At 53.8% G+C, this 23637-nt stretch overlaps 1 protein-coding gene across 5 annotated transcripts in view; it reads left to right on the top strand.

Moving 5' to 3' along the window:
* DSCAML1 (DS cell adhesion molecule like 1) overlaps positions 1-23637 on the top strand; it is a 240265-nt gene that overhangs the window by 162635 nt on the left and 53993 nt on the right. For all 5 annotated transcript variants that reach the window (XM_067566043.1, XM_067566036.1, XM_067566030.1 and 2 more), the window contains 3 exons: positions 3622-3900; positions 4277-4396; positions 5786-5962. In XM_067566043.1, coding sequence (XP_067422144.1) covers positions 3622-3900; positions 4277-4396; positions 5786-5962 — 576 coding nt within the window. The remainder of the gene's footprint in view (positions 1-3621; positions 3901-4276; positions 4397-5785; positions 5963-23637) is intronic.

The following is a 23637-nucleotide window of genomic DNA, read 5'->3' as shown; positions in this document are numbered from 1 at the left end:
GAGTGAGTTATGCAGGTCTTCCCGAGCAAGTGGTAATCAAAGCTTTATCGCACCCCTTGTACCAGAGCCGAGTGCCTTCATGCTCTGTTTCTTAAAAAATCTTTGTCCTGTTTGACCATCTCCGGTGGCTTTTCCCTCTTTGGGTGTGAGTCACTTTGGAGTTGATGCTGTGGGCATGTGCTCAGTGTAGAGATCTCCGCAGGAGCAGCCTGAGGTCGTCTTAGGGAATGGCTTGGGACAGGAAGGACTTTGAGGTGCTTCTTATGGCTGTTTCCTGTAGTGGAGTGACTAGGGGGTGTGTGATGGAGTGGGGAGAGCAGTAATGGTTTGGGGATGGCTGCCATTCCTATGGCGTGACCTTGTACAGATCTCCAGGCCATGCTGAGCGCCTCAGTTCTGTCAATGGTGCTGTCTCTGGACTGCGATGAAACAAAGGATGTGTCTACACTGTAGCAGGGAATGCGCCTCCAGCCGGGGCAGACAGACTCGCGCTAGCAGGGCTCAAGCTAGTAAGCTAAAAATTGCAGTGTGCACATTCTGGCTTGGGCTGGAGCATGGGCTCTGCAGCCTACAGGGGCCAAGCACGGCCTGGGCCGGAACAGCCACACTGCTAATTTTAACTTGCTAACGAGCTGCAGCGTGAGAGGTGCTGAATCCGAGTCCTGACTACTCCCCCCAGTTCATTGCAGGCCAGGGGCTCTGGCACAGCTGTGCTAACGTGACTAAGATTCTGGGATGAGACCCCTCATGCACTTACCCCACTTGTGAATGGCCAGGCTTTGAGACCCAGGTTTGCAGAGTAAAAGGACTCCTGCATTTGCGGTGTCTTCCTGAGCAGCCACCGCTGTCTTGTGCTCTTGGTGCGCATGCGGGAGCTCCAGAGAGAGAAGCGGCGGTTCTCCCAACATCAAGAAGTTAATGCAAAATATCAGAATCCTTGTAAGCGATGGCTGTTGTCAAGGAGAATTAGAACATGGGATGTTCTTCTGCAAAATTCCTGCTGGGGCTGTGTTGTTTTCTCCCTGTTTAAGGAGGCCTGTGAGGTGTGTTTGGAGAGCATTGCGTGGATACACAAATCCTCCTCCCTCTGCAATAGACTGCAGAGCATACACAATTAATTATTCATTAATTATGGAAAACAGGCACTGCTGGCTCCAAGACTCCAGCTTCTCGAGTCTTTCGTGTGAAGCTGAGCTAATGGAGTAGCCTCATCTCATCTGAAAGAGGTCTCCTGCTCTTCCTCTGGTGCCATGCACCATTTAGGACATCACCAGGCTTGGGCTGAGCCTGGTGCGTTGCATTGTCGGCTCCTTCCTGCAGTTTGTGTTTCAGGGAAGCTGTGAGCAAGCACAGCAGTTATCTGCAGACCTACTGTTCTATGCAATACGCTGTTGGACGGCAGGAGAGGAGCTGTCATGGCACTGACCACACGGGAGCACAGTCACTCTGGGACCGCAGAGCAGCGCTAAGCGGCTGTGCTGGATTTCAGAACCAAGAAGGGAGAGATGCTCTTGCTGTTAGAAAGTGGCTAAACCAGAACCTCCTGGGGAATGATGCTAAGGCTGGCTTCCTTCCCACCCATCACGAAAGAAGGGTGTGAGGCCATGGGAGGGAGCAGGAGCCAGGATTCCAGATCTGTCACGGACATGTGGCCTTAGACAAGTTACCTCCCGGACTCTCTGTTTCCCCATCTGTAGAAGAGGGATAGTGATATTTTCTTACACCGCTGGAGGTTGGCAGCCTTAATTAAGCGTCAGAGAGAAGATGCCAGCAAAAGGCTCTTAGCGTTTTTGTCATTCTGCTGTTAGGAATCCCAGGACTCCCACTCAAAGGGGAGAGGATGGGCAGCTGGAAAGTTAGGAAGAAAAGAGGGGTTGAAATGCTAGCTCAGAATAACTGAGAAAGGGGATGATGCCAGTGTCAGCTGGGCTGACTTGGGAAGGGTGAGATGGACACACTCAGATTTGCACGCTTGCAGAGGATGTGCTAGAATCACCTTTGGACACCAGTGCTTTCAGTGCCCCTCCTGTCACACTCACCAACTCCAACCTCTCCCACGGGCCTGGCCTGCAAGGAGGTGCTAGTAATAGGAAGGCAGTGCATGAAACTGCCTTGCTGGCACATCCCCATCTCTGCCTGAGACCGTCCTTTCCCCCATCCACGCCCCCAGCAACACCACCATCCGAAATCCCAGGAGGCTCCCGCTCACAGTGTGTGTGACAATAGCTCTTCACTAGGAAACACTTCAGAAGTGATTTCTGCCCTGGATGGCTGTGTTTTCCCCACCTTTGTCCCTGCGTCCCCTTTCCAAACGCTGCTCCTGCCCTTCCTGGGAATCAGGTGCTGCAGAGCGGAGCCCTCGGTAGAGAGAAAAGAAGGACACATTGGAGCCGAAGGTGCACGCGTTGTGTCAGGTGGATCAGTTCCCTATTAGGGGCTTCAGCTTTCAAAGAAAAGGGCATCTTATTTCTGCCAAGGGGACAATTGGCAGCCAGCTAATTTAATTATGGAGACTGCTGAAAGGAGATGGCATCTACCAGGTGCTGGGCCTTGTTAGCTAATTGTCTACCTGCTTCTCCTTTCCTTCCCCTCCCCGCCTTTGCTGGAGATGCTGCTGTTGTCTAAGGCCTGGTCTGTGCTAGAAATTATGTTGTTATAACTACATCGATCTGGGGTGTGAAAAATCCACATCCCTGAGCGACTCAGTTAAACCGACCTAACCCCCAGTGTAGACAGCAGTATGGCGATGGGAGAAGGGGGAATTTTCCCTTTGACCTCGCTACCGCCTCTCAGGGAGACGGATTATCTACATTGACAGGAGAACCCCTCCCATCGGCGTAAGAAGGGTCTTCACTCAGGTTTTAGAGTGCACAGCGTTTTAAGTGTAGACGCCCCTGCGTTAGCATAAGGATAATGGTTGGTCTGGTGTTCATAGCCTTGAAGAAAAGCATCTGTTTGGGTGCTTTGCTACCAGCAGATAAACGCCCAGCTGGAATTTCAGCCAGCACACGCAAAGGGGGTCCAGGGCAGACCTTCCCATAAGGGAGCCTGGTGGGTTTGCTCCTTCAGGATTTGTCTATAGCTAACGTAGGAAATGGATAAAGTTTCCCCTCGTTCCCTTCTCACTGACATCTTTCACCCTCTGCTCAGAGTGGTACCTGTTGGAATAAAAGCCTATCTGAGTTTCCAGCCATGAGTGTCCTCTTGACCGATGTAACAATCGATGTATGCTACAGATACCTTCATGGGACATAACATCATTCACCCCACGGAGCCCCTCGATGCGGGGGCCAGGCGTGTCCCTTAAAGGCCAGTTAAATTGCCCCGGCGTGACACAATGGGTCAGCAAAATGGGTTTGATAGGCCCACTGCTGGTCAGGCCACAGGGACACTGTGTGGCCACTAAGGCGGCCCTGGGTCACATTCAGAGCGTGAGTGGACACAGCAGTTCCTTGGAAGCCATGGCATTGGGTCTGCTGCCCCGCAACACACACAGCCGGGCGCTGCTTCCTGGGAAGCCACGGGAGTTGGGCCTGCTCCCCCCAGGGCTGAATTTTAAAATGCTTCTGGGTCCTTCTTCCAAAGCAGGCTCCTCACGGTTTCTGCTTCTTGCCTTGCCAGTCCCTCCCCTGATCCAGCCCTTCGAGTTCCCGCCAGCCTCCATCGGCCAGCTTCTCTACATCCCCTGCGTGGTCTCCTCGGGAGACATGCCCATCCGCATCACCTGGAGGAAGGACGGGCAGGTGATCATCTCTGGCTCAGGGGTCACTATTGAGAGCAAAGAATTCATGAGCTCCCTGCAGATCTCCAGCGTCTCCCTCAAGCATAACGGCAACTACACGTGCATCGCCAGCAACGATGCTGCCACCGTAAGCCGGGAGCGGCAGCTGATCGTGCGAGGTGAGAGCCTGGGGAGCCATGGGGTGGGACTTGGCTGTGCGTGCCGTAGTTTGTCCTGTGAACCAGGACCAGTACCCCCTCTGTCGTTTGGGCCCTCGCTCCCAGGCGGGGCCATTGCAAAGCAGAGCAGGCCAGGCCCTCCTCGGGGTAAGTGAGACGGCACCGGAGGTAGAGCATGGCAGGAGGAGAGCGAAGTTAAGAGGCACGGATGGGAGAGAAGCGAGCGCTGCAGCTGGCTTTGAAAGGAGGCAGCGGGACAGGCAGCACTAGAGAGGATGCAGCGGTATGGGGAGCAGGCCTGTGCTGCTGGATCGGCTGCAGTGAGACATGGCGGCTTTGATCCGTGGTGATCGTGCTGTTCTTGAATTTTCCCCAGTGCCTCCTCGTTTCGTGGTCCAGCCCAACAACCAGGACGGCATCTACGGCAAAGCCGGGGTGTTGAACTGCTCCGTGGATGGGTACCCCCCGCCGAAGGTCATGTGGAAACATGCTAAAGGTAGATGTGAGCTAGGGTCTCGCACGCGTGCGACGCCTCGCTGGGGGAATGGCCTGTCCGTGGCGGCTACCCTGCCTGGGCTAAAGGCATACTTGAAGGGTGAAAGTGCATTGCCGCCCCTCTCGGGGGGGGTTTCCTATCCCATGCATAGGCATGCGCAGGCGGGGTGCCGGGGGTGCCCAGGTTGTAAAACCCTGGTTGTATGTGTACCGCAATTATTTAATGTTCGGTGCGGTGGTGCGGGGGCGGGAAGAGAAACGGCGCTGCTGCAGAACGGACGGCGCCGCGCTCGGCTGCCGAAATCCCGTCCTTCGCGCGATTTCTCGGGCTAGGGTGGTACGCGGCCAGAATTTCAAAAGTGGCCCGCCTGCGAAATTGATTCCCTGAGTGCACACCCTCATTAAATGTGCTGCGCACGCTAACGATCCCAGGACAGCCCGCACAGCGCCTTTCCCCAGTGCAAGGCACTGTCTGGCAGTTGCCTTACAACGGGCAGTGCTAGATGGCATGTGGTATTGCTCAGCTGGGGGGTTGTAGCTCACTAGGATCCCTCCCGCACTTCTCTTGTGAGAGCCCCTCGTGTGAAGGGGCCAGTGTGCAAGCATGCCACGTGTGTCTGGCTGCTCTGCCATGCACACGGCTACTCCTCCTTGTACCAGCCAGCAAGCCACCGATACAGAGGAGAGCTGAGAGCACTGACCTGGCTTGTTGGAAAGGAAATAGCAAACCTCTTCTCCATTAGCCCCTCTGGGCTCCAGGCCTTACCTCTCCGCCCTCTCTCAGGTGCACATGCTCCGGCACAGCATGATCCGGATACTGCGCCAGCCCTCTGGGGCCCCAGCAGCATGGGTCCGTAGGAGAGCGCTCTGTTGGTGTGTCAAACCCAGCACATGCCAGCGTCTTGTAAACAGGCCTCTCCTGAGGTCCCTTCCCTGTGGCTTTTTGACGGTCCGGGCCAGAAGGTCACTCTTCTCCCGTGGCTGTTCACACGCTGGCACTTCGAGACGTCGACAGATGTAAATCCCTCCCTCTCCCCAGCAGACATGGCTGTCCCCCTCTCCGGAGCTGGGAATGGAGCTGACCCTAGTCTGGAGTCATTTTTGCTGTTGACCTCCTCCTTTATCGGCTCGCCACCGTGGAGAATGGTGCAGGCAGGGTTCTGGACCCTGCGCTCGGCAGGCAGCTATGGCTGCAGACCCAGCCAGGGGAGCTCATGTTCTCCAGGGGAGTCTCCCAGGAATGGCAGCTTCTTTTCTCTGGATAGAGGGCGGTTCAGGCAGGCAGAGAGGGAGGCGTTCAGAGTTGGGGGGACATTTAAAAGCAAGAGACGTAAGCCTTGTCTGCCTTCGCTGTGTCCTCTTAGGATTGTTTCTTCATGTCTCCTCCTAGGAAGCGGGAACCCCCAGCAGTACCATCCTGTGCCCCTCACGGGCCGCATTCAAATCCTCCCCAACAGCTCGCTGCTCATTCGCCACGTGCTGGAGGAGGACATTGGCTATTACCTTTGCCAGGCCAGCAACGGAGTCGGGACAGATATCAGCAAGTCCATGTTCCTCACCGTCAAGAGTAAGTAGCTCACAGCTCGCGGTGTGTCAGAGGGGGGGAGAGCAGGGGCCAAGCGGGCAGAGGGCAGAAGTCACCAGGCAAACTAAATGCAGAGGAAAGGAAAGGAAAGGGGAAGCCGGAGATGGGAGCAGGGAACAGATGTGGTGCTTGACTTGCCCTGTTAATCTGGGGAGCCTGGAGTATCTGGAGGGAGAGAGCAAATTGCGTTTGTGCAGAAGTGGGGACAAGAGCATGGGGAGGGAAAGATGGGATCAGATACTGGGGGAGCCGCACCGTGTGCAGGGCATCTAGATGTGCGCATGGGTGCCAGGGCCTGCTGAGTTCAGGAAACTGGAATGCAGAGTCCCTGGAAACCCCAGAGGGAGAACAAAGACTCCCAGGACTGGAGATGTGCATGTTAGAACCTAGTGAGCTGGGGAAGGCGGCTCCATGGAACTCCAGGAATGCCCAGACTGTGCAATAGGGGAGGAGGCCCCTGCTGCTTTGCTTTGCTTTGCTGCAGGACGTTGCATGTACACCGGCTATAGAGATTGTCTCTTACGTTATTGCTTGGCCGCGGGACATCACTGCCACCGCTGTAGTTCTGAGTCCCATACGCTGACTGCGCTGCTGCTCCTACAGCCCAGTGTGGCCTACATCCTTCTGTGGCCTACAGTAACTTAAATCCAATCCCACGGGGCCGGGTGAAGGGTGAAGTTCCAAAACAGCTGGGTACTAAAGACGATACACTGTCGTTTCCAATCAGGAGTATTGATAGCTGGCGCAGGGAAGCGCTGCGTGGCTCAGACCAAGCATGCTGGCCGCGAGCCAGGCTCTCATCGCTGGAGCGGTGTGTCTCAGCCAGCTCAGTGTAGTGTCATCTGAGAGCTCCCTCCTTTTACGGCTGGAGATTCTTTATCACATGCAAAGCCCTTCCTGCCTCAGCAGAGCAGCACACGAATTCCTGCCAATCAAGGCAGAAGGCGCTGAAAGGGATTGATTCCTATCCTCCAGGGAGCTGCTTGCCTTACCCTATCAAAAAACACTTTGTGCTTAATAAAACCGGGCAATCAATCTACATCATACGAGGGAAAAGGAGGAAGGGAAATCGCTTTGCTAATTCAACACGCATGGGCCTGGAAGTGTTGTTAGACACCTTGTTTGAACTGCGCGTATTATTGGATTCCTCTCTCACTGCTATCAGTGGAATAGATAAGCTCCAGCTCCTCTTTATTTATTTTTGTTGTTGCAAGAGCTTAAATCTAGAGGAAGAAGAAGAATATCCCCACTGTGCTCATTATGGCAGCGGTTCACTTGTGTCACTAGAGTTAAGATTGTGTCATGGCTCCGTTACAGATCTTCAGATGTTCAGGGCTATATTAGCAGGCTGAGAAACACTATCAGTCAGGGCTGCAACGTGCTCTGTGAGCAATGTATTCACCAAATTTCAAATGTTGTTACTGCCTGCTTTGCTGTGTGTGGTTAACAGCTGTCCTGTTCCATTCCAGTGCGGGGATCCCTACTAAACCCTTTTCTAGTGGTTAGTGTAAGTGAAGTGCTTTGAGATCCGCTGGGAGAAAGACCATCAATGGTCCATGTTTTCCCCTTAGTCCTTGCACATACAGAACTCCTAGTGGAGTCAATGGGACCTTTGTCTGAGTGAGGACTTCAGGCTGTGTCCCTTTATGATTTTATTATTCAAGATGCATCTTCCCCTACGCCCAGGTCCTAAAGCCTCAATCCTACAAATATGAGTCAATCTATGCATGTAAGCAGTCTCATTTACTTCAGTGGGACAACTCGTGTGAGTAAAGTTACTCCTGTGCATAAGGATTTATAGGATCAGACCATGATGGTGGCATATTCATGGCCAGGCGGGGGCTGGACAAACTGACTGGTCCAGCCCCAACCTGCTCCACTTGTTGAATGAAGCTTTCTGCCAGGACGTTGAATATGGCTGTGCTCAGGTTTGATAGGATTTGGGGGATTATTTCCATCAGTTTAAAATGCCACCAGACAGCACCTGATGCTGACTGCACCCAGTGTCTCTTATTTGTATTTGTTTGCAGGAAGGTTTCTGTACACAATGAACAAGTGTGAGTCTGTCCCAGACTGGGCCAGGCAGCCACCCTGATTCCAGTTCAGGCTGGCCTTCCTAGCTCGACTCTCCCGAATCCCTGCACTGGGGCAACCCAGCCAGGATCTCAAATGTTAGAAATTGGTCACAAAAATGAAATGAACAGACAGGCTCTGGAAGTGCCTTCCCCAAGGTCTCCCCCCACCCCAACATGTGTTTAATTTCTCCCATGGATTGATGAATTGAAAAGAGCAACTTCAAACAAAATACTTCAATAAAATGTAGGTACAAACGCAGGCAATTAGTCCAGAGTGAGTGTGCAGGACTATCTAGAGTTGGCATTGTCGCCTCATCCCCACTACCTTGTGTAATTGCATCCCAGGACAGGCTGCTTGCTGACTTGAATAGCACATAACCTTATTATGCATGTGCTCTTACATTGCTCAGAGACCTCAGCAGCCTTTGAAAAGGCTCGAATGACTAGGTAGACAAAGTGCCACAGCCAATTAAACATTATAAGGATTCTTTGTTTTGTTTCATTTTTTCATTTTTGTTTCTTTTTTTTCTTTTTTCTTTTGGTTTTTTTGTTTGTTTAACGAAATGTCAGGCCAATTAAAGTGAGATCAGCATGAACTTTTATTTAAAGTCAGGTTGCTGTGGACAGAGTCAAATGAAAGTTAATCAGAGTCCAAACAAAATGTGTTTGTGTGTGGAAGAAAGAAGGGGACTGGTCTTTTAAAGCCACATTACTGAGAAGGGTCCTGAGGCTTCTTCTATGTGGGCAGTGTTCTGTGTCTACCTGCCATGTGCCCCGGTACTACAGTGATGGGCACCATGCAAATGCCTGGAATAGAAAGATGATAAACCATATAGGGATTTAGGGTTGTGGTTTGGAGCCCCACAAGCCCACCAGTCCCACAGAGATTGAGCTTCTGCTTTTATCAGGTGGCAAGTAAAGAAAAGAGCTCTGGTTATATCCCCCTTGGAAGTTTAACCCCTTGGGTTGCCATTTCTAAACCCTTCTTTCCTGCCTTTAATGAACACGGGGCGGACGTACTGAGAACGCACCAGTGGGTGTGGGCAGAATGCAGTATCTGGCTGTGTATTGGGTCCCAGACTATGGTACAGAACGTATGTGCTGGCATGAAGAAGTGTTGTCTAGTGGTCAGAACTCTTGGGTGCTTGTCTCAGCTCAGCCACTGACTTGCTCTGTGAAGCTGGGCAAGTCTCTGTTTCCCCATCTGTTAAATGGGGATAATGATACCTGCATCACGAAGATGGCTTGGCATGATTTATGGTTAGTAAAGTGCACTGGAGTTTATAGAAGCGTTCGTATAAGCGTCTCAAGTAACTGTTGTTCATGTTGGTGGGGTTCTTCCATAGAAACCCTGGGGGGGGAGCTCTTCTCTTTGAAACATGAGAGTCCGTGAACTTCCCTTGTCTCGACTGAGACAGAGGCTCTTAGAACCTAGGATTTTCCATCTGGAAATGCCAATTCAATATTGATCTGTGTCATTCCCTGTGCCCTTTACCCAGTCATTGAGCCTGCTCTGGATAGCACCTGTCCTGGGCTAGTGTAATTTTGGGTGGAAAGTTTCACGTTTTAGGGGAAATGGTTTTTTTTGTGGCAGGGTGAGATTATTAAAGGGGGAGGAAGGCAAGTGTTAAAAGTAGCCCCGCTGTTTGGAAGGTGAAGTAATCCTGGGGGAACGGCTCAGTGGGCAGAATGCAGGAGAGGAGATCAAGGTGCATGATTTAGGACATGGTCACGCACCAGCTGGTGTGGTGAGTGAGAGGGTCGGGCCTGATCCTCAGCCAGTGGCAGTTCCATGACACTGATGTAATGGAGCCCTGCCAGTTTGCATCCGCTAAGCTCAGTGTATGCAGAGTGCGCTGAAGAGACGTGGCCTCTCTCCCGGTGCTGACTGTGGGCTGGTCCTGTCGCATCGTTTGTGTCTGCAGTGCAAAGCCAGGTGCATTCTTCTCCCCGCCAGCCCGTGAGGGAGGGATCTCCGATAGTCCGTCTCTCGGCTGCAGGACAGATGACTAGCCAGGTTAATGCAGCTCTGGTCAGTAAGCTGAGCGGGGAGGTGCTTGGTGAGAAAGCCGTGTCTGAGTCGTTCTGTCTGGACCACGCCTCGGCGCTCTCTCGTGGAGCGTGCAGCAATGCAACCGTGCAGGCGGCTGTCCCTTCACCTTCCCGCGGACGCTGCCTGCCCAGCAGCGTGGCGGGACACTGCTTTCTGCTTCAAGATGGCCGCCATCGCCGAGCAAGTCCCACCCCGTGCTCTCTTGGGGAGACGCTGCAGCTGTTCATTCGTGTTCCCACTGGTCTGAAATAAGAGGCAGGGAGACTGCCAGGGACATGCTTTCTGTGTGCAGCAAAACACAGCCGCAGGAGTGAAAAGCAGCAGCCCCATGGGACAGCCTGGATTGCTGCTGTTTGCGAGACACATGGGGGGGAAAGGGGGGGACTGAGGTTCTAGTTTGCAGGGGCTGCCAGCCCAGCCCTACTCCCTCTCCAGCAGCTGGAGCTCATTTTCAGGCAGTAGCTGCCTTCTCCGTCTTCGCTACCTCTCTTCCCTCCCTCAGCCCCGTTCCCTGTCAGCTGCTTTAACAATGACAGTATTGAAGATTGCAGAGGGCCATCACCTTTCCTTCGGGGAGATGATCAAGTGTCTGGATAATCGGCCAGCAATCAGTATGTCGACAGCATTTACAGAGAAGTGGAAAAGCATCTGAAGCAGCTTCCTTCTTAGGCTGAGCCGGTAGAACAAGAGATTAGAAGTTCTTGAAAAGCCCACAGGGCAGGGGTCTCCATGGCTCCGTCTAGCCGGCCGCGTTCCCCAACGTCTTTTACATGCCGCAGTGGAGAGGGGGGGGTGGAGAGATGTCAAGAGGTGGGGATGGAAGTTTTGATCCTTGATGCTCTTTTTGGACTATGGATTTTCAGACTTTGTAAGATAAAAGCATCATTTTATCGACTGCTTCATCACAGCCCAGGATGTTTCTAGCGCACAGGCCAGCCTTGCTCTCTGGAAGCAGCAGCAACCTGGGTGCCTGCACACTTGCTGGTCACGTGTTCCCCCTGGTCTCGCACCTGCCAACATGCCTATTGGTGGTAGCTCTCTAGGGCAGCCCCGGCGCAATGGGCCCACCCTCGGCTCGTCTCTAGGCTGTAAGTGTGTGATGATAACACGAGGAATTTACGGGGAGGGTTTTCGAAAGGGCAGTTTTGTTTGTGTGTGTTTGAGGGAGATTCCTGGCAATGCTGCCAGGTTTACAACAGCAATTTAAAACAAACACAAAACCCTTCCCTGGGTAAAATTCAAGGCATTTTAGGGATCAGGTTTGCGTTTCGCCCGTAATGCTCTTTTTCACTTTCCTGCACTGGGTTTTAGCTGCACAGTGAGCATAAATCTGTCGGTTTTATCCCCTGGCTCTCATGCACTGGCAGCGCGTACAGAGCTTGAGGCCAGCTCGTGATATCCTTGCTCTCACTGAGCAGCACCATCCACTGAAAGGCTGAGGAAGGCTGACGGCGATGGGGCTTCTTATGGAGTACGATGCTACTCAGTGCAGTGGGGCCGGAACTGGCCTGTGGCTGGCAAACGCTGCCGGGGAAGTTGAATATCCAAACAGCTGCTTTCATTTCTATTAAAAAACTCCCAACATGGGAATATTTTCATGTTTTTTCCCTTTGAATGTAGCACTGGGGAGAGCGGCCGCTAAAAGCCATAGCTGAGCTCAGTTCTGACATGAGCTGTGTCAGTGTGCTGCACTCCAGTTATTCGGGGGCCAGAGCCTCTCCTGACCAACGCGTAGCCGGCCCAGGCTGTGGGGTGATTAAAGATGTGCACAGACCTTCCACGTAGTGAGCTAGGCCAGGATTGAAACCATGCAGCCAAAGAGAGACTCTTCCCTTACACAGTCACTTAGAAACCCCTTCTCACTGGGGGGGGGGGGCATCCTGGAAGCCCTAGGTGTGGGGCCTGCCAGGTACTGAGCTCCTCTTTTGAAATACTGAGCACTGCCAGCTCCCTTGGAAGTCCCAGGGTGCGGGGGTGCTCAGCACCTTGCATGGGCCAGGCCTTACAGTGGAGTTGGGAGAAGGTGTGCACAAAACCCATTGCACCCACACTGGCACATGCATGCCCGTTGCCTGTCAGCAGGCCCAGCGGATTCTCCAAGCTGGGATGTATCAGAGGTCTGCTGTCAGTACTCCAAGAGCATAACTGATTGCTTCCATGCAATTTGAATTAATCTTATGCTTCAGGTGAAACTCAGTTAATCAGTGTAGACAAGAAGCTGAAAATGGGTGCAATCAAATTAACATCACAGAGCCAGCTCTTAAAAAAAAAAAAAAAAAGAAAGAAAAGAAAAGGCATCATTCAGTGCTGCAGTTTTCATTCGATTGTCACTCCAGCGTGGTGCTGCTTTCCCTACCCCCGGCCTGGGCTCAGGATGGCAGAACACACAGTGCGTGTTGACAATTCCCTTTATAGCAATCTTATCTCTGCCCACCAAATGGGATCAGCCTCTTGTCTGCGTCTTGTTAACAAGAAAGAGGGACACAAAAGGGAAAAACAAGAAAAGGAAATGCAGTCTGGGAAGGAGGGGGGCACTTCTGGCTTGTGGTTTGGAGGGAGGGGCTGAGGACACGGGGGGGGGGGGAGGGGGATGGGGGGAGGGATTTTAGTAACTGCCAGAAAAATTGTTCCCAAAGGAAACCTTCAGACAAAGTACGATGCATTTTCAAACATAGCTGCTGAACTGCTAACTCAGCCCTGAGCCGTGGTTGGCAGCAAACAGTGCGTGGACACGGGGCCCGGACTCGGGGCTGAGCGTCCGCAACACCCCTTGGTTTCAGCCGGTGCCCTGCATCTCAGACAAAGCGGGATGTAGACACAGGTACCGGCTGCGCCAGGACCTCCCTGCACCTCCCCACAAGGGAAAGCGCTTTCCTGACATTGCGTTACTCTACGCCAGCATTGTACAGCAGGGCCTCAGCCCCTTCACACCAGGGACAGGGGTACTTTGCGAGATCCCAGACTTGTCTGTCTGTCTGTCCATCCTAATCATGTGTATCATGTGACAGCATCTGACACCCCAGTGGGGAAGCCGCCATGTGGGCGGTGAATTACGGATGCTGTCGCCCATCTCTGGCCTTCTGTCCCTTTGCGGCTGCTGCCTAAGTGCGTCCTGGGCTTTGCTGTGACAGCAGGTGAGCTGGAGAGGGTTTGAGACCACCTTGCAGGGTCCTAGAGACCAGGCTCCTGCCTGAACCTGGACGTCTACACCTGCCCAAGCCCCACAAGGCCGAGCCAGCTGGCACGGGCTAGCCGTGGGGTTAACTGCAGTGGGGGCACACCTGCAGACAAGGCAGGGTTTTGTTCCTGTCCATATTCGAACCTGCGGGAAGTGCTGATTTCGATTTGAGTCTGGGGTTCCATGGCGCCTGCGATCTCAGCGAAGCATGGGGAGGGGTGTGAACGCCACGCCGCGCAGACCAGAGGGGAACCGCTGTACAACCCGGGCGGGGCAGCACCAGCTCCGAAGGGGAGAGCTGGTGCAGGAGAAAACATCTGCCAGCAGAGTCTGCGGGCTGCTTCAGGAAAAGACCCTTGCAGGTGAATCAGGCCAGTCGAGTGAATTCTCAGGCCCCTCTCCACCCTGTCTCTGCAGCTCTTCTCCCCCCAGGGACTCAGCTGGAACCTCAACTGCTTGTCAAAACCATGTAGGCAGAGAGAGAGGAAATTATTAACAGAGAGAGACCTTGCACCATGACGAGGATTATTACCCTTCCATCCACACAGGGAAAGGGGCTGCTGCCTCTCTGCGCTTTTAGTACGAAGACTGGTAGAGCATGGCTGTAAAGACTGAGCGATGTGACTCCATCCCTGGGGCATAGGGGCACTGACAGCCCCTGCCCCCAGTTCTCATCGCAAGGGGAGGTTAGGAAACCTGCTGCAATATGGGGGATCTGAATGATGCTTCCTGCTCTCCGGAGCACCCAGGGTGTGGCATTGCCAACAGAGTCGGGATTCCTGGGTTCGAGTCCCAGCTGGGCCTCACCGTGTGGCCATGAGCAGGCCACTTCACCTCTCTGCACCACAGCTTCCCCGGCTGCATGTAGGACCCGTAACCAGGGAAAGTTGCCGCCCTGCTGAGGGATCCTTGGCTAGAAGGAGCTATGGACACATGGAGTATTGAGAGTGGGACTGTCCAGTGACTGAACAATGGGGCTGTGAGTCCAGTCCAGAGCTGCTGCCCTGGACACGCCACTACCGCGGCCGTGCATGCCCAGCCCGTACAGGGCAGTAACAAGGCCAGTTTGCCCAGCGACCAGTCGATGTGCTGCAGATCCAGCTTCCAGAAAGAGGCAAATCTAACGAATAAATGGGGCCTTACCTGTCAGGTGGACACTTACAGGGCTTCTTCCATCAGGAGCTTCCCAGCCATCCACAGTGATGGCTGAGAGATCGGGTGACAGCCACAAGCTGTCAGAACCCTTCCTCCCCTTCCCCGGCTGCGCTCCTGCCAGGGGAATTCCTGAAGCAGCGGTGCAGCAAACCTTGCACAGATGCGATGATTTAATTAGCTTGCGTGGCACCGTTTGGTCCTACTCCAGTGTCTGATGCAAGCCTGTTTCCCACCTGGCTCCAGCTCAGTGAGCATCCAGGTCGGGTGCCTGCAGGCTTTGAACTTGGAACGAAATGGGGAAAGTTCAAAGGTACATGGTGAGGGAGGGGGCCTGTGGCAGTGTCGCTTTTATTGTCACCAGCTCCCGCAATTCATTGCAAGTCCTGCAATAGTCCGTGTTTTCTTAAAGCCCCAGGTCCTGGAGTCCTGGGATGAGATGAGCATTTCCACTTCCCTTTAAAATAAAAAGTCAGTTTCTAGCCTTTCTGGTTGTGACAAACATCCTGGAAAAGTGACCCAAGTGCAACCTCTGGACTCGGACACCAGAAGGCAAAGAAACCTCACCATTCATTATATTGTTAATCTCATGACTTTTAAGCCGTTCTCATGATTTGGGGGTGTGGCTCCTGGCTTGTGGGGGCGTTGGCTACGCTGCAGATCGCCCCATGCTGCAGTCTGGAAAGTCTGACTTTTCTCCTTCACTTCCGGGTGGTTTCTCCCTTCCAGCTGTCTCGAGTCTGTGGGGTGTCAGTCAGGTTCTCAGCAGGCAGGGTAGGCCCATCACCTGCTTGTCACCAGCTGGCCATGGATGGAACGGGTCATGGGTCTCAGCTGTCCCCTCTGGACCCCTGAGCTGGTTCCTCGGAAGGATATGGCCTGGGGGATGCTTGCCCTGGCTATGCTGTTTTGACTCTGTGATTAATCAGGGGGCTTCACTCTCCAGTTGTCAGTCTAGTCTAGCACCTTTCCTTAGCACGGTATCTTGTGTAAACAGCCTGCACATGGTGGGCAGCTCCCACAGCCCAGGGCCACCGGCCACTCAGTGCAGGGGGCTTTGAATCCGGGCTGGAGGAGTGAATTGAGAGGGTAAGAGGCTGGGGGAGCGAAGTGTCCTCCAACGAGTTTGTCCTTCCCCGGCCCATCTGTCCAGGCCAGGATCTCAGGCACTTTGCAAGCATCAGTTAACTAAACCTCACTGCTCCCCTAGGAACTGGATAAATGTCTTTAGACCCACTTTACGGACAGGGAGATGGAGTCCACTGACCCTCTCAGAGTCTCCCTGCAAGTCGGGGGCAGGGACTTGACTCTCCCTGTCCATTTCTCTGACCAGTTGTCCATATTCTTTCCCATAGCTAGGAACAGAGGCTGGGCAGCCTGGCCGTCAGCCCCCTGCTCTCACCACTGTACCCACGCTCCCTCCCAGAGGTGGGAAGAGAACCCAAGAGCCCTGACTCTCCCAGCAGCCTCCATGCTCGGATCTCTTTATCCTGCCTCCTTCCTGAGCACCGGTTTGGGCTGGCTGCTGCATTTCTATTACCAGCCATTTGTTAACCACCGAATTAAAATGTAAAGCATCTGCCAGGCGGCCAAGCCCCGCGCGGTTGCGGGAGCCTCCGCAGAACCATTTCACAAGCTGGAACAGGTGACACACTGTCTTGACAACTCTCTAGTTTCTGAAGTCAGTTTTCTCCCCTGGGCTCGCTCTCTGCCCCACTCCTCATCACCAGGGAATGGGGCAGCACTGCATTGGTTAGACTGGCTTTCTCCTGCCCTTCAGCAGGTGGGGGGGGAGCTTGTCATCCCCCATCTCGCTCGGTGGGAGAATGAATAAATAACTGAGGCCAAAACCCAGAGAGAGGGCAGAGGAGCGAGCGAGGGAGAGATCTCTTTAAGAGGGTGGACCAGCCCTAGCTCAAACTCCAGGAGAACTGATGCAGTGGGAAATCCTTTACCTTCCTGCTTGCTCCTCTGAGCCCCGCTCCAGGCTGTGGGAAATTAGAATGCAAAATGCATGTGGTGTTGGTTTTGGTTTGTTTTGCTGCTTTCCCCTCCCCGGGCAGCGCGGCTCTCCTGGGACCTGGCCGTGCTGAGGAGTTGATATGTTTACATCCACAGTGCTGCTGCTTTTAATCAAACATCAATAAGTGCATGTCAGCGGAGCAAAGCTTGCAAGAGAGCAGCCCTCGGAGCCCGCTGGTCCCAGGGAAATGGGCTAATTGCTCAGCGGCAGAGCAGCCTGGTGTATCTTTCCCAGGCCTCCTTTGCCCCCCGTCCTGCCCAGAGGAGGCCCTGGCTCTGCGAGTTTGCTGGTCGATCGCTGTGCAGTAGGAACAATTTTAGGTTTGTAAAGACCAGCATTCCAGGGCAGCAGCGTTCTGCAGCCTCACTGCCCCCCCGCCCGGGCAGGACAGCAGACAGGAGGAGGGGAGGGGGCAGTGACTCGATTAGGGCCCTGCAGCCGCGCACACAAGGAGCACTAGCACTTGGCATCCTGAATCTGGCATGCTGCGAACAGCTCCATGGCAGGCAGTCCCTGCCAACCAAACGCACGGCCTTTCCCTCCTCTGCTGTAAGGAGGGGCTCCGGCTGCACAATCGGAGCTAGATTGCAAACAGCCGGAAGTTTGGGATTATTTGCAAAGAGCTGAACCAACACCCCTAGACCGCACGGGAGGTCTGGACATGGCCGTTTCTTCCTAGTGAGCTCAGTCTGGGCCGCCAGTCCAGAGATAGAGGCTGCTGAGAGGATTCGTGGATCCACTCCTCTCACAAAGCTCTGGGGCTGTGGTTTCAGGCCGGTCTCTGCTCTGTGCACAGGACTATATGGTCTTACTGCTCCACTGGCATTTAGCATACACAAGCAGAGCCACGAATGGGAAATCTGAAAGAAAGCTCAGTCGTGTGCATTTGGGACTAGATCCTTCAACGTCTGGTGCCTATTCTTTGCAAGTCCTTTTGGCCTCCTGATCCCTCTTTTCTACAGGGGCACCTGCTAGGGAAGTGGATGCAGCGGCCGGGCCAGGAGGGGTATCAGGGTGCGATAAGATTGGGCTGGGCAGGACAGCTGATGGCTGCAAAGTTCTGTTCGAAACCGTTCCACAAAAGCTGGCGCTGCCATGACGGGTTGTAGCTGGTTGAGGGGGAGGAAGCTGTGCACTTAAATTGTTCCTTAAATATCCCAGATCTGGGGCTGCTCGGTAGGAATTAGGGCACGTCTCTCCCTTTGCTTGCTCTTTTGCATCTTCCCGTTAACTGAACCATGGGCAGCAGGGAGCGTGTCTGTGCAGAGATGCGCCAGAAGGCTGTGTGCAGCACAGCAATCCCCAGAGGTGCAGACTGTCCAGCACAAGCACCAGTAACCACAGGAATCTCTGTCCTCCCTTTAAAGGTCACCTGTCTGCAGCGGTGGCCACTAACCCCTTTCAGGATAGCCCCGGCTTTGCCTCGTGAGCCGTAATGTCTTTGCTTATTGCTTCTCCTTGGGGAGGAAGACGCTCTTCTGGGGCAGCCCATCTCGTTAAAGGGCGCCTGCTGCCTAATCCACAGGAGGGCGGTCACCGAGGCTGGCAGCTTTGTGTGGGGAGGAGTGCGCTGAGATCCAAGAGCCATCCCTCTCCTCTGCCCCGTCGCGCTGGTTTTGGGTGGGGTGAGCTCAGGGGTGCAGGGAACTCGCCCACCTCTGGTCTTTTCTCTTCCTGGCTCTTGAAAGTTTACCAGCTATGCCATCACACGCGGGGTGGCCGGCTAGAAGCCAGGACGTCCTGCTCCCGCCCCACAGCCCTCTACCCCTTGAGCCTGGATAGTGGCACCGGTGTTTGGGTTTGTATCTGTGAACCACAGCCACTAGAGGGACATACGAGCTCCATCCAGTGGGGGGGAGGACGGGACTTGTGGTGCATAACACCTCTCACCAGGGCAGCTGGGCCACCTGTTCCCCTCCTGAGAAGACCGTGTCTCCAGGGGTGATTGGGCTTTTCCGGACGGGTGGGCTCAAGGGAGGCAGGGGCCCGAGTGGGACTTGGAAGTAGTCCAAGGGCAAGGCTGGCGGCTAGCACCTGCTGGAATGAAGCAGGAAATATGACCCTCCCTCCCCCCGCACAAAGAAATCCAAACTCATCACATGCAATAATCATCAGGCTCGTTCACATGAACGTGCTGACTACAGTGCTTGGATTAAGGTGTGTGCTTGCACGCACCACTGCGGTGGATTGGATGGAATCAGAACTGCTCAGCTGTGTGTCACAGCTCCTGTACTGCTAACGGGGATTCTCCTTCAACCCAAGGGCTGTGGCAGCAGTTTGTGTAGTTCTGTTTCCAGTGGTGCTGTGAAATTCCCACTGGCCTGGCATGCAGCACTGTGGCAAGCAGGAAGCCCAGGGTGGCTACTGATTTGTTACTGTGGTTTGTACTTCTGTAGCCCCTTGAATGCCAGGGTCTCGGAGCCATTCACGTGGCAGGGAATGCTGCTGTCCCCATTTCACTGGCAGGGAAGCTGGGACGCGGAGGGGGGAAGTCACCTGCCCACGGTGACACAGAACATCAGTGACAGAAAGCAGCTCACCCGGCCCTGTGCTTTAGTCACTAGTCCAGCCCTCCCCCCCCAAGTGACACACACCCGCTGGGACCCTGCTTCCTTTCCCCGTCTCACGTGGCCAACAATCAATTGAGCTGCGCCTGGCGGCAGCTCGCATCCCACTTCGGGGAGATTTCCCAAAGCATGGAATAGCGACACGAGGCGGAGAGCTGCTGCCTCTGCCTATGAGCTCTCTCCGTGCCCCCCCTTCGCTTCTGCATCCCAAGGTGACTCGTGTGAACCTCCAGACGCGTGTCCCTTGCTGCTTGGGTCCTCCCCTTCCTCAGTGCTTGCCAGCTCCTCCACCCAGCATTTTGTCTGCGTGCGCCATCTGAGCTCACGCCATTCACACGCCATCCATGTGTAAGGTTCTGCGTGGCCATGGCTCCCCTCGGGGGCTGGCCCAAGGCAGAATTTTCACAGGGTGCTTCGAAGACTTGTCACAAGGCAGAGATGCCCTTGCCAGCCGTCAGACACAGCGCCCGCCCCTCCCTGGCCACTCCCCCAAATGTGCACTGTCTGCTCCACACCCCCCTAACCCAAGCAGCCAGAGAGGAAAGGTTTCTATAGCTGTTAATTGAATTACATTGCCATAGAAAGTCGAGAAGTCGTAGCTCATTAAACTCTCTGGTGTCCCATTAGAACAGTGTGTGTTGCCTTTGCGGATTGTCATTATCATATATTACTGCGGGACTCAGCAGTGCTGTTTGTTTATGCATTACATTTTTTTCCCTGCTTACCCAGCCCCCCGAGCCTGTTTTTCCTGCACAGTATATACCGCTCTGGGGACCGCGAAGGTGCAGCTCTCCTCACTCACTGGAGAAATAATGACTTCTTTAGTGAGAGCCAAATTTATTTTCCTGAAGCTAGATTAACTGCAGGCTCAGGCGGTGTCGGGGATGCACGGGGCTTGCAGTGCGTTGTGCCTTCTGGCTGGGAAAGAGAGGCAAGGCTACTTCGCAAGGCGGCTGAATGGTGTTTATTGTAACCCTCCCATCCCTTAGGTAGGAGCTATGGCAGCACGTGACAAGGCCGGGGGACTGCGCTTGACTCGGTCTGATTGGTTAGCACATCTCCTCTGCCGGGATTCTGTTACTTTACTGCAAACTGAACGTGGGTGTGTGTGGCCTGGAGAGTTGGGCACCAGGCTGAGAGTCAGGAGAAGGTGGGCTCACGTTCCAGGTCTGCCCTTGACTGAGAGAATGACCCCGGCCGAGTCACCGACCCTCGCTTGATGAGTTTCTCCACCTCGGTAAAATGGGGGTAACCCTACCTCACGTGTTCAGTGGCCGTTGCTGCAGGGCAGTGTGCAATGCACGCTGCGGGGAAGACGCTTGAGAGAGGCCAGACTGTGATTTACCGTTGATGATGTCCTGATTCTCTCGTGGTGTGACTAGAACCTTAGCGTCAGCTGTGGCTGCACCGAGCACCTGGGCTGTGGTGGGCTGAGTGTATTTTGATTAGCTGCACCATAAGAACTCTTAAAGGCTAATCATTTGGAAGGCTTTGCCATAGCGGGAGGCCTGCCCACAGTTCCACTTTATTGTTGAATCTCTTTGAGGTGACTGCCACTTTCTGTAGCCAATTGCAATCTCCCGCGAGTGTTAAATATACAAAGGACACAGGCTGCCTAGCTGGACTCCCCTGCAGACTGGCATTCGTCGGGCTGTTCCTGATTGAGACCAAAGAAAAGATTCGGAGGAGCAGGAAGCAGGCCAGGGGAATGGCACACACTGAGTGGCCCCCAAGCAGCGTGCAGACTCTCAGACAGGCCAGGCGGAGACCCCTATTTTCCAAGCTATTGCCAAGGATCTGGCTAGTTTCCCCTTCACTGTAATTAGTGCAGTCAGCTATTTCTCCCCAGAGGCCGGGTTCCCTTCCAGCCCTGCTCGGCATCCCACTGGGATGGGAGTTCTCAAGAGAAGCTGCCTTCTCCCCTTCACATCTTGTTAGCAAGCCGGACTTGAAGCCCCATATGTCTCCAGAAGGCAAATGGGTGCAGGCACTTGGAAACGCAGGGGCCTTTGCTGGCTTCTCTGATGATTCCCACCCATGACCCAGAAGGGTCACCCTCCCTGGGGCTAGGAACTCATTGTCACCGGTTTGCGGCTCATGCTGGCCAAAGTTGGCCTTCCTTTCGGAAGCGTGTCTTAGTTTTACAGCTCCACACAGCTGCTCTGTTTCCTTTTATAGCAGTGACCTTTGACTAACTCAAAGCAAAAGAATTTCCTAGTTTATAGTCTGCAACCTTATTTTTGGTTTTCTGCTTGGTTATTTTTTGGGGCAGGGGAGTCCAGAGTCCACAGTATAAGAGGAATCTTGCCTGCGTTTTCTTTCTAACATGCTTGTGAATTTTTAGTTCCTATTCCTCCACTGGGCTTTTACTGTTTATCTGTTGCTGTTGCACCGGCAGTGAGTTAGGAGCACAGGGTCCCTGCCAGAAGGAGCTTACAATCTGAGCTTGTTTGACACTCTTCTCCCTTCTCTGCACGGGTGGTACCTAGGAGCCTGGGGGGCTCTGTGGGAGAGGTGTGTGCCGAGCAGAGGTAGCTGGCTCAGGGTGGGTGCTCCAGGTTGAAAGGACTGGGTGGCAGAAGGCTCAGAGATGGCTGGAGGATGGACGGTTACAATGGTTAGCTATGGAGGCAGGAGGAAGACAAAAGGAGATGGGAACAGAGGGGTAAGCTGGGTTGTGCAAGTCCCTGAGGTCAGGACAGTCTTTCTTTCGACTGCCTGGCAGCCTGTTGCATATGGTGTTGGTGTCAGCCCAGCTTCCAACAGACCAATGCCCGCCATGTCCCAAAAGCTGTCATGCGCAGTGGCCAGCTTTGCTGGCAAGTCTCAGAGCAAGGTGTGTGAGGGAGATGGGAATCAAAGCCAAGACCTGGCCTGGCCAACTCAGACCATCTCCAAACCCTTGGAAGTCGTTAGTCATCGAGTGATTTTCAGACACACGTGACAGTTGGCTCTCAAAGCTTGAGTGACTCCCAGCGGTAAAAGGGATTCACACCAGCCTGCGTCAGGCCCTGCTGGGGCTGTCTTCTTTTCCAGGTAACCTGCCGTGCAGCCGCTCCCATCCCTTGCTCCATCTCTGTGCCAGTGTGGTTCCTGACCCCTGTGACTCATAGGCAAGGCCAGCTGAGCTGAACCATTGTTACTGGCTCAATCTGTCCCTGGGGGGTGGATCGAGAGCTGACCCGCTAGTTGGGAAAGAGGAGCTGTGAAGTGCACGCCTTTCTTTTTATTTCACTGAAATATTCTGTGGGGATGTAGAAAGAATCTCTGGCATCTGCAATGCAAAGCCTGACTTGTTGATGTGAAATCATACTCTATATTCTGCCCAGGTTTCTATGAGTGAATTATGCAAATTTTTGATGGAAAAATATTCCTCCTCACATCCTTGAGAGTGTAAAACCTTAGTCAATAATTCATAGTCGTACGTCTCAGACTGGAGGCTTTCTCTTCATTATAACTTGCGCCTAGTTATTTGTCTTTCACATTGTGTTGTATGTGCTGGTGTAATGCTGTGCGTTATAAAATTTATCTGCTTCATTATTTTATGATCCTAAGCTGCATAATGCAACAAAACGCTTCTGTTTCTGACTGCACGGCCTCTTGGCTGGATCTGCAGCTGATAAACTGCATTTGGCCGCCTCGCTGACGGCATTCTTGGGGTAAACTTTCAGTATGCTGTGCAGGGAGTTGGGCGCACCCTACCCAGGCGCCTGGAAATGGAAGAGTTGGGTTGAATTCTCCAAGCACAGTGGTGGCAATTAACCCTTGGGTGTCTCAGTGCATCCCCAGCACAAGGGAAATCTCGGAATGGTTCTTGTGTGCTTAAAAACACAATTGAATGTGCCTTTGTTGTTGTGGCAGAGATTGGTTGTGAATAGTAAGGAAGTTTCACACAGTGTGGGTTAGTATAGAAGTGTGTGCACTGACAACTCCTAATTCACTAGCCTTCCGCACTGTGGAGCGTGGCTGACTCTGTTTGGCACAGGTAGAACATGGCGTGTTCTCTCTGCCCGTTAGGGGCACAGTCAGAGCAAGGACAGCTAGCTGAGTGGTGTTTATCGAGGTGCTCCCTCGCCATCGTGTCCGAGTGCCTTGCGGCAGCGAATGCCCCAGCGAGGCAGGGAAGTTTATCACCGCTGCACAGCTGGAGAGACCAGACACAGATGTCTGCAACGCAGCTGGGAGTTGAACCTGTCTCCTGAGCCCCAGCCACTGCCCTGCCCGCTAAGCCATCTTTCCTCCCAGTCCCCTCTTTAACGCCTGGCTGGTTTACTGGAGCCGGAGAGCAGGGTTCGTTAGGTATCTGATTATTGCTGGCGCCACTGGTCCTCTGCTGCACAGGGCCCTGGGATGGTGAAGCCAGCGGACAGGCTGCAGACCTATTCCTGGCCCAATTCAGCCCAGGAGCCCCACCACCAGTGCCCTCCAGGCTAAGTGAAGAGGGAGTAACCCCACCTCTAACTGCAGGGCAGAGCACGGCAGCCGCTGGGGACGCTGGCTAGTGGCTGTGCCATGCTGGGCTGTGTGTGAATGAAGACTACCTGGGACAAGCATTGCAGCCTTTGGAAGGCAGCAGTGATGACGGACCGTGGCTGGGAGGTTGCTGACT

This window comes from Emydura macquarii, unplaced genomic scaffold (genome assembly GCF_026122565.2).
Source record: "Emydura macquarii macquarii isolate MOO-44397 ecotype Brisbane River unplaced genomic scaffold, CSIRO-AGI_Emac_v2 contig_312, whole genome shotgun sequence".
NCBI classification, from domain to species: Eukaryota; Metazoa; Chordata; order Testudines; family Chelidae; genus Emydura; species Emydura macquarii.
The sequence above is the reverse complement of the archived record's forward strand: the minus strand, read 5'-3'. Positions and strand labels throughout refer to the sequence as shown.